Raw genomic sequence first — 11,064 nt, forward strand, 5'->3', positions numbered from 1 at the left:
CTCTTCATGAAATCCACTCGAAAAAATTAGATGGAGTTGTTTTTAAGGTGGATTTCGAGAAAGCGTACGATAAGGTCAAATGGCCATTTCTCCAACAGACATTGTGTATGAAAGGTTTTGATGAAGCCTGGCGACGCCAGGTTGAATCGTTTACGCAAAAAGGGAGTGTTCGAATTAAAGTGAATGACAAAATAGGTCATTATTTTGAGACACATAAAGGCCTGAGACAAGGGGATCCGATGTCCCCTATCCTGTTCAACATTGTAGTTGACATGTTGGCAATTATGAATTTGTGATATGAAGGGCTAAGGAAGCTGGTCAAGTGGGTGGCCTAGTTCCTCATCTCGTTGATGAAGTTGTGTCCATCCTTCAGTACGCCGATGATACAATCATCTTTATAGAGCATGACTTGGCCAAAGCGAGAAATATGAAGTTGGTGTTATGCCTATTTGAACAATTGACCAGGTTAAAGATTAACTTTTACAAAAGCGAGTTGTTCTGCTTTGGTAGAGCCAAGGACGAACAAGAGGCATATAGGCAATTGTTTGGGTGCGATTTGGGGGCTTTACCTTTCACATACTTAGGAATACCAATCCACCATCGTAGGCTGACAAACAGAGAATGGAAGTGCATCGAGGACCGATTTGAAAAGAAACTGAGTTGCTGGAAGGGCAAGCTCATGTCATACGGAGGCCGATTAATTCTGATAAATTCAGTTCTCACGAGTATGCCTATGTTTCTTTTGTCTTTATTCGAAGTCCCAGTTGGAGTTAGGAAAATACTGGACTTTTATCAATCACGATTCTTTTGGCAGGGTGATGAACTAAAATGAAAATACCGTCTAGCCAAATGAGATATCATCTGTAGACCGAAAGACCAAGGGGGTCTTAGTATCGAGAATCCTGAAGTTAAGAACAGATGTCTTCTCAGTAAGTGGCTGTGGAAGTTATCAAGTGAGAATGATGCCACTTGGGTGCAAATTCTCCGTAGCAAGTATCTTCAAACCAAAACTTTGTCTCAGGTGACAGTAAGGCCGACTGACTCTCCTTTTTGGAAAGGGCTTATGAAAGTCAAATCATCCCTGTTTAATAGGACAAAGTTTATTATTGGCAATGGTGCTAGTACGAGATTCTGGGAGGATACTTGGCTCAGAGGGACACCCCTTACCATTCAATACCCATCTTTGTATCGTATTGTTCAACGACATGAGGTGTTCGTTGCAACGATATTTCAATCAATCCCCCTTAATATTCAGTTCAGAAGGGTGCTAGTGGGCAATCGTTGGGAAGAATGGCTCCGTCTAGTAAGTAGACTGATGGAGGTTCAGATTTCTCAACAACCCGATGAATTACGCTGGAAGCTTACTAGGTCTGGAGTATTTTCAGTTAAATCAATGTATGTTGACGTTATCAATTCAAGCTTGCTTCCTAGTTTCAAACATGTTTGGGCTGTCAAAGTTCCTTTGAAAATCAAAGTGTTTATGTGCTTTGTCCATAAACAAGTTATTTTAACTAAGAACAATTTGATAAAGCGTAATTAGACAGGACCTACTAGGTGTAGTTTCTGTGATCGGGATGAGTCGATCAAACACCTTTTTCTTGATTGCCCGCTAGCCAAAGTTTTATGGCGGACGGTCCATATTGCTTTTAATATTACTCCACCGAATTCTGTTAACACGTTATTTGGAACGTGGCTTAACGGGATAGAGCCCGATTTAGCTAGACATATTCGCGTAGGAGTCTGCGCCTTGTTGTGGGCTCTCTGAAATTGCAGAAATGATTTGGTTTTTAACAGGACAACACGCATTCATTTTTTGCAGGTTATTTTCCGAGCCACGCCGTTGATCCGTTTGTGGTCGTTACTCACTCCGACGAAGGCCAGGGAGCGTTTGGTTACTGAATCTATCGGCTGGGAGATGGTAGCTCAGGATATCTTCAACCGGTTTGGATGGCGGTCATGTAATAGGATAGGCAATTAGTTTACCCATATCTCTTTTTGCCAGCCGGTTGTGGCGTCCTTTATTTGGCTAGTCTGTCTTCTAGCTTTTTTGGCTCTGTGTGAGCTCTTTTTTATTTTTATTTGGAGACTTCAAGATCTTGTTTGAACCTATTTATTTATTTAATTAAGAAGGCCGTATGCATCTTTATAATGCAGAGGCCGGAAAGCCCTCTTTTTGAAAAAAAATGACATTCATGAAGAGGTGAGGTCTGGTCACAACACTCGAGCACCTTATTCACAAAATTATTGAAGTTCTCAGCGCATCCGAACTGGGAAGAAGGACGGAAACGCAGGACCGGCACGGATTTCCAGAGGTTGCGCCAGCAGCGAGCGAGCACGGACGTCCTCACGACATCTCGCGCGTCCAGGAACGACAGTAGCAGCTCGAGCACATGCTCCGGGAGGTCCTCGAAGCGGTCCTTGCCGCCAGCCACAGCCACCTTATTGCTGTCAGCCATTCCGTCGAACAGGTGGCTCGCGCCACAGCTGCCGAGGAGATGAACACGTAATAAGCAAGATCACCATCAGCCAAGAAGATGAAAAAGATAACCTCACGTACCTCTAGTCGCCGGGCCTCGTCGACGGCACGCCGTGGTCAGTGAGTTCGTACTAAACAACCCGACCGGGCCGGCACGAGCAGAGTTACAGAAGGGAGCCCTCCCTAGGCCATCTCCGTTCTCGGCTGGAGGGCAGACGAAGGCGACGGAGAGGCAGTTTATACCGCATCGCCTAGTCCGCAGTCCCCGCGCATGTGCCTCAAGCAAAGGAGAGGAGAGGAGAGGAAGACGAGACGAGACGACGAGCAACGAAAGGCGAGAGCATTCATACTAACGTGAGAAAACAATTGCCTATGGATGGTAATGGCCGCATGGATGGGCATGGATGGTAATGGCCGCATGAAAACAATTGCATACGAAAGGCGAGAGCATCCCCGGACAGTTGATGAGAACAGTGAGCGCCTGACGAAGCAAATCTTTTGTTCCAACTCTTCCACGTGCAGCTCAAAAGATGGGCATGGCCGCATGGATGGTAAATTCAAAATAAATAACAAACAAACTTACAAAATCCTATGTGCATGTCCTCGTTAGTGTCCAAAGCTGACAATTTTCATGTGAAACGGAATAGCTCTGTTTCACCAAGAAAAAAAAAACAAAGTTCCGTGCTCTAAAAATGCCACTCAACCTCTTTTTTCCTGCACATGTCTAAATGGTTGGACTTTTGCCCCTGAATGTTTGCGTATAACATTTGGACATGGGCATGTACATATCTAATTTTTTATATTCTTTCGACATTTCCAAACTTTTTTTTGCAGGTAAGCAAACTTTCTTCTTGTAGGAGTCATTGCAGAGGTCGATGATGTTCTATATTCAATGTATAAAAACAACTATCTCCTAGATATTACGAAATAAAAAATAGTCTACAAAAAGTGAGCCTAAACAATAGTATTAATTAAAAATTTAGCCTACAATGTTCTAAATAATCTGGCTCAAATTATGAACAGTGTAAATATACAACAGATTTTGAATGACAGTTGCATATCCTCGCATCATATATCTTATTTAGAACTGCCACAGATAAAATTCAGGAGATACATATATACATCAGGAGTCCAAGACCATGGTGTGTCGCACAAGTGGTAGAGACTAACAACGAAATCCTACTAATAGTTATCTATGCAATCCTAATACACTAGCTTCAACTTGCTCTTAGGGGTGTGAGGTTTGCAAAATCTCTGACTGAAATCATCACAGAAAAGGTCCGTCACGAGAGATTTTAGAACTCAAAAGAGATACAAACCAAAAAAATTGTGCGTGTGGTAAATGGTAAATGTACACATCATCCATCTTGATGTGTATATGCACGTGTGAGTTAGCACAAGATAAGCAATGCTCGAAGACGAGACGGCGAGCATTCATACTTACGTGAGAACACAATTGTCCGCGTAATAAAAACAGACCCGGACAGTTGATGAGAACAGTGAGCGCCCTACGAAGCAAATCTTTTGTTCTAACTCTTCCATGTGCAGCTCAAAAGATGGGCATGGCTGCATGGATGGTAAATTCAAAATAAATAACAAACAAACTTACAAAATCCTATGTACATGTCCTCGTTAGTGTCCAAAGCATGTTTGACAATTTTCATGTGAAACGGAATAGCTCTGTTTCACCAGGAAAAAAAACAAATTTCGCTGCTCTAAAATTGCCACTCAACCTCTTTTTTTCTGTACATGTCTAAATGGTTGGTCTTTTTGCCCTTGAATGTTTGCATATAACATTTGGACATGGGCATGTACATATCAAAATTTTCATATTGTTTCGACATTTCCAAACTTTTTTTGCGAGCAAGCAAACTTTCTTCTTGTAGAAGTCATTGCAGAGGTCGATGATGTTTTATATTCAATGTATAAAAACAACTATATCCTAAATAATACGAAATAAAAAATAGTCTACAAAAAGTGAGCCTAAACAATAGTATTAATTAAAAAAATAGCCTACAATTGTCTACATAATCTGGCTCAAATTATGAACAGTGTAAATATACTTCAGATTTTGAATAACAGTTGCATATCTCGAATCATACATCTTATTTAGAACTGCCACAGATAAAATTCAGGAGACACGTATATACACCAGGAGTCCAACACCATGGTGTGTCGCACAAGTGGTAGGGACTGATAAAGAGATCCTAGTAATAGTTATCTATTGAATCCTAATACACTAGCTTCAACCTGCTCTTAGAGTGTGAGGTTTGCAAAATCTCTGACTGAAATCATCACAGAGAAGGTCCGTCACGAGAGATTTCAGTAAAGCTGGCCAGTAGCGTGGACGCTTACATTAACTGTGTTTCACTGGAGCCAATGTGGTGCTCTAGAGGGTGAGCCTGGCCCTGGCTGCACTACCATCAATGGCACATTTGCATTAGTTAACTCTCTTCTGCACTCAATAGCAGAATATGAAAAATGTAACAAAGTGTGCTCTGCTGCCTGTGAATAGCAGAGCAAGAAATCAAATTGTGCCATCATTCAAAGTGTGCATTTGCTACGTTGATATCTTGCCCAGGAGAAAGGAATAATTCTACTCCATGACATGCTCGGCCCACCCAGAAAGTCAGCCAAGTTGCAACATAGCAGGTTGTTACTCCAAAAGCAAGCCATGACCAGCAACATAGCTTGTACTGATCATTGTTAACGGAAAATGGAGCCAGACTAACTGCACTTCGGTATTATGAAGGCCACAAATTGAAGTGTTGAACTACTTATATATAGCTAATGGCATGCACATTGATCTCATTCTCGTCCCGTAGAACCGATCGAGCAGAATGACAAACAAGCATGCTTAGCAAGTGCGGAGTGCCAAACATGTGACGCGAAGAAAACAAAAAAAACTAAAGCAGTATCATGGCGTCATGAATGTTTACTCCATATAACAGTGCAGGTACCATTTTACACAAGTTAAGCTAGACATACAAGTTGCTTATAAACATATAATAGATCATAGGCCTTCAATAGGTAAATCAGTCGAGGCCTGACACCGGCCAAAGGTGCAACATTACTGCATCGACATTTGAACCTACTCAAACTGCGTCTCGACGGGAGTTCATCCTGCATATGGATGGAACAGGACATGCGCACGATCCAGGTAGACAAAACGTAGAAAGCCTATGCTGCCAACATTGATTCAGGGACACCAAAGCCTGAATAACCAGGAATAGTAGACCATCTGATCTACTTCGGCTGCTCGAAACTGAACCCTGCGTGAAACATAGAGAGCACAATGAGCACATGAAAGTGCAGACCAAAACATGAGAAGGCACGGTCCACAGCAACCGGCACTGAAGTCAAGCAAATACTGCATAAAAAATTGTTTTGGAAAGATGAGCTATAAAATGATCCATTTCAACTAAATAGTGAACAAATGCCTCACATTGTTCATTTGCCTAATTTTCTTTTTTCACTTGCTTTGGCCTAATCCCATTTTCAGTAAAAATATAAAACTTCCTTTGGAAAAATATAATTTTCAATAAAATATGTAACGTGGATATCATACAACATTCAAATAGACTTTTTTAATTTCTCAATTTACTAAATAATTTAAAGTCCATTAGGTTTACTTTTTGATTTTAATGGCACATATGCAGACTAAATAAACATTAGCAAATTGTAGTATTAGTTACTTACTGAAAGAACACCAAAAATCATGTTTGATGCTAATTTGCGCAGAAGTTACTCCATGAATACCAAGGATGTTCACAATTTGATTAATCCATTCAGACTCCTTCCTACAATAGATTTCAACTACCTTCAGATGCTTCGACACCAAGAAATATTCTGCTGGGTTGTAGCTTCCACTTGATATGATGTCCAAATACTGTTGAAAACATATGATTTTACTCAAATGAATCAGCTATAAATGTTAGGTTCAGCGACAAAAGCTATCATATATGAAAAAACATATACCTCGTGAGATGGAAGTTGAAGGGCAAGCTTTTCAAGAATTGGTGTGTGCTGAAGAAAGTAAAGTAGTCCAGCAAAGTTTGCAGTCAGACACCAATCATTGAACAACACAGTTTTTAGCTTGCTAAACATAGGGTTCCATCTCAAGTCCTTTCTGAAAATCTTAACAAATTGCAGGGAATTTAAAAACAACACAAGTTATTACTCTCTACGCTCACAAATATAAGGTGTTTTAGATAATTCAATATGGACTACACACGGACTGAAATTAGTGAACAACCATGCTAAAACATGTCTACATACATCCGATTCAGAAAAAAGTCAGAACATCTTATATTTGTGAAAGGAGGCAGTACTTCAGAAAACATGATTCAGTAATGCTGATTTGAATAAGGTTTCTTGAGTTTTTATTTCAGGTAATCAATTTTGAGCATATAGAGAGCTACACAAACCAGATTTTACAAGTTTTTGGTCTAGTCAAAAAACATATCTTAATCATATGCTTATTATGTATAGTACGAGGTGAGGAGTATCAACTATCAATAAATTATAATGTAGTGCCATCTTCACAACCCAATTATTGGAGATGTCACATGATGACCATAAGAGTATACTTATTTGTGAAAAACACACAATTGGACATTACGAACAAGTCTAACATGCATGTTTTGGTTAGTTGATACTATTTGATACATGCATGCAAATGTTGGATGGCAATCAACAAAAGGAGTTAGAAAAGGAGCAAACATACCACAGAATATTCACTTATCAGCTCTAAATTCGTAGCAGATGCCAACCCTTCAAGAAGTAGACAACGACCATCTTCACCATAGCATCCTTCACATGACCCATCACCACAATCCCCACGGTACTCATTATACATACAAACATCTTCACAATTCATGTTAATCCTGATGAATGATGTCACCAATGATGGCAGGCTCTCAAGCAACGGAGTCCACCCCACACAGTCAGCTAGTTCAAAGGTAAGCAGACCTGGAGCAGAAATGCAATTGCGTCGTGTATCCCATTTCCAGTCCCAGGAAAAAAATCTTGATTCCCTGGCTTTCAGATGTCGTAAAGATTTGGGTAAGATATCCCCAAGGTTGATAGTACAGTCCTCCATCTCTAACACCTCTAGTGCCTCGCAGCTGAAAAGATCTAGAGGGCCTTCGTAAAATACCAGCTGATAAAGCTCTAGCCTTGTCAAGTGCTTGGAGATGACACTGCTGCTGGATAACTCCATATAATTATCACCCCAGTTTAGAACTCGAAGCACTGGCACTCGGCACAAGACAGCATACTGGACCCACGATTCAACTTCACGGCGTGCCTTACCGTTTTTGTCCTCACGATCGAACCTCCCATAGTAGTATTTTGAAATAAAAAAGATCTCACATTCATGAAGATGGGATGTTCTGTCACGGTGCTCAAGCAGCTTATTGACGAAATTGCTGAAAACCTGGGCACTCTCGAACTGAGAACCGTCAAGGCGCAAGGCTGGCACGGACTTCCATAGGGTGCGCCAGCGGGGAGCGAGCATGGATGTCCTCACTGCATCTCGCGTGGGCAAGAACGACAAGAGCAGCTCGAGCACGTCGTCCGGCAGGTCCTCGAAGCGGTCCTTGCTGCGAGCCATTCCGTCGAACAGGTGGGTGGCGCAGCAGCTACATCGGAGGCGACGTACAGGGAATGGGTGAGATCAGAGCCGGCCAGCGGAAGAGATGGAGAAGCAGCAAAGATTCACACCGCGTAACCTCACGTACCTCTAGTCGCCTCACCGCGCAGCACAAGGCCGAGGTCGATGGCCTGTCCGAGGAGGAATAGAGGGGAGCTTTCGCCTAGGCCATCTCTGTTCGCGGTTGGAGGAGAGAGGAAGGCAACAGGGAGCCAATTTCTACCGCGTCGCCTCCCAGCCCCCAAGCATTCCTCCATTAATGCGTCGCCTCGAGCAACGGAGAGGAGCGGATCCGAAGACGAGGCGAGACTAGGAAGGCGAGACGACGGCGTTGACACCAGTCTGCCAAAAAAGGGAACCAAGAGCCCATCTTTTTTTTGGTCAAACACCAACAAGGGAAGTATCGGGTCCTCGCCATAGAGCAACTTCAACATGGTGACCCGAACAGACTATGTTTTTATCCACTTTTATCCATTTTTTATTTGTTTGGATCGACCGCCTGCCCGTTGTCCTTTTTGTTTTAGATTTGAGCCGGCAGTGCGTCCAACGCACCGATCCATATGCGCCTGCCTGCGTGACCGGCTGGTCGTCCTATTTCAACAAATTACTCATTTTTTGCATTGTTTCACACGCAACTTTTGCATTCAAACATATAATCAAATAACATAGTTTCAATTGAACAAAATAGCATAGTTTTACATGCCGAATAAAAGAAAAAATGTCTCGCATAGTTTTGCAAGCCGAATAAAGAAGATACATCTATTGGTTGCCAACATGAGCCCACATATGCTCAACCAAATCATTTTGCAGTAGCACGTGAGTTTTCCAATCATGCATGTCATGATGAAATTGGATGAACTGTTCAAATGTTGCCGCTCCTTAATGCTCAAGCACAACATTCTCACCTTGAAACTGAAACCCTTGATCGTACAGGCGTTCCGGACGCTCATCTTCTATGATCATATTGCGCATGATCACACAAGCAGTCATCACCTTTCACAGTTTCTGCGTGCTCCAAGTATTAACAGGATACAAAACGATGCCCCATCAAGATTGCAAAACACCAAAGGCACGCTCGACGTCCTTCCTAGCACTCTCTTGCTCTTGGGCAAATCTTTTCCTCTTCTCTCCGACAGTGTTGGGGATTGTCTTCACAATAGTGGTCCACTGAGAATAGATACCGTCACCTAGGTAGTATCATTTGTCGTAGTTATGGATGTTGATAGTAAAGTTCACCGGTGGGTTTTTGCCTTCAACAAGCCTAGCAAACATCGGCGACCGCTGAAGCACGTTGATATCGTTGTGTGATCCGGCCATGCCAAAAAAAATGCCAGATCCAGAAATCTTGAGACGCCACGGCCTTTAGTATGACAGTGCAAGCCCTGACATGGCCCTTATACTGCCTTTGCCAAGCAGAAGGGCAGTTCTTCCACTTCCAGTGCATGCAGTCTATGCTGCCAAGCATCCCTGGAAAGCACCTGCTGGCATTCATCGCCAACAAACAGGTTGTATCTTCAGGAGTCGGCTTTCTCAAGTACTCAGGGTCAAACACAGCAATAACAGCCTTGCAGAACTTATACAAGAAGTCTAGGCATGTAGACTCGCTCATACGAACGTACTCGTCAATGAGATCACCGAGCACTCCGTATGCAAGCATTCGAATGGCGGTAGTGCATTTCTGATAAGAGGAGAAACCGATCTTTTCAACGGCATCCTCTTTGCACTCAAATTAGTCATCATAGCCAACCACCCCCTCTCTAATACAGTTGAAAAGATGCCTACTCATACGGAAACGATGGCGGAATTTCTGATGTTTGAATAACGGATTTGTTGTGTCAAAATAGTCCTTCCAAAGAAGGAAAGGCCCGCTCTCTCGGTTGCGATTCAACGCTAGAACAGAAGGGGTAGACAAATGCGGGGAACCGAGAACCACCTGCTCTCTAATAAACCATGGAAAGTCAAGAAGTGAACGGATTCAAAACCGCTTTACTAATGAAAGTGGGTTCACTAAGAGGGGAGAGACAAAGGCAGGCGACAGGAAGGCGGTCACGGGCAGTAAGTAGATGGACGGCTCTTCGAGAGAAGGTAGTGAAATTTCCAAACCTTAGAAGACCATTTCTTTGTTGTCGCTCTAGCCCTACCAAGAGGGGGCTTAGCCGGGTCCAAAAAAACGCCGGAAGGTGGCCCGGAATGGAGCCACGGAACGTCGGGCGCTGGCGAGGTGGTGATGGAGCAGCACGGTAGCCAATATCTCCTCCTCGTCATCGAACGACGAATCATCGGAGTCGCAAAGGAAATTGTGAAAAAAGAACTCGTCGGCGGAGTCCATTTTATACCTTGACAAACTGCCGAACAACTTGCGTGTGCCGACGAAGGAGACGGCCGGCGAAGGGAGTCACAGCACGCACGAACCAGCTAGTTGCCCTGCGGGCGTCCGACGAGCGTGCCGGTGAGGATCTGGCCGGGGCGGCGAGGCGGTTTCTTGGTCGTGGCCGCGGCTGTGTAGGGGGGAGCGGGGTTGGGAAGCTGTCGGTTCCCTAGCGGCAAGACGATAGTGGCGGGCGACGTGGGAGGTGGCGGCGTTGCGGAGAGGATGTTGCGGCCCCGACAGCTGTCAGAGTCACCGGAAAAAATGGACGATGGCGTCGGCGCGGGCGAGGGTTTGCTGCTGGATGGGAGAGTGTCTATTTCTCGCGTTGATCGGGAGGGAGCGCTCAGAGTGCTCGTCAACTAGTTGCTCTTGGAAGGGCGCGTCTATTTCTCGTGTTCAGCGAGACCTGGGGGAAGGCTCACGTCGAGGTAGCTGCACATCGATGGGCCCATATTTACTTTAAAATATTGTAAACATATATATTACAAAAACTACTGTTCAATAAACATTTGAAGAATGTTGAACAAGTATCTGAAAAATGTTGTCCTCGTACAATCACGCAAG

General features: G+C 43.6%; 1 protein-coding gene across 4 annotated transcripts; it reads right to left on the bottom strand.

Annotated features, from left to right (window-relative positions):
• Nucleotides 1–5,401: 5,401 nt before the first annotated feature.
• Nucleotides 5,402–8,500, bottom strand: LOC125547703 (F-box/FBD/LRR-repeat protein At5g22660-like). Of its 4 annotated transcripts, none has more exons than XM_048711505.1 (5): nt 8,218–8,500; nt 7,203–8,118; nt 6,455–6,502; nt 6,297–6,365; nt 5,402–5,748 (listed from the first exon to the last, which is right to left on the bottom strand). In XM_048711505.1, exons 2-5 carry the CDS (start codon nt 8,088–8,090, stop codon nt 5,572–5,574), a joined length of 1,182 nt encoding a protein of 393 aa, XP_048567462.1. In that variant the 5' UTR covers nt 8,091–8,118; nt 8,218–8,500; the 3' UTR covers nt 5,402–5,571. The 4 variants fall into 4 exon arrangements, with proteins under 4 accessions (XP_048567462.1, XP_048567460.1, XP_048567463.1 ...); XM_048711503.1 differs by having other exon boundaries at nt 6,455–6,613; XM_048711506.1 differs by having other exon boundaries at nt 5,583–5,748; nt 6,176–6,365.
• Between the last annotated feature and the right edge of the window lie 2,564 nt (nt 8,501–11,064).

The sequence above is a fragment of the Triticum urartu genome, chromosome 3 (assembly GCF_003073215.2).
Source record: "Triticum urartu cultivar G1812 chromosome 3, Tu2.1, whole genome shotgun sequence".
In the NCBI taxonomy this organism is placed as follows: domain Eukaryota; kingdom Viridiplantae; phylum Streptophyta; class Magnoliopsida; order Poales; family Poaceae; genus Triticum; species Triticum urartu.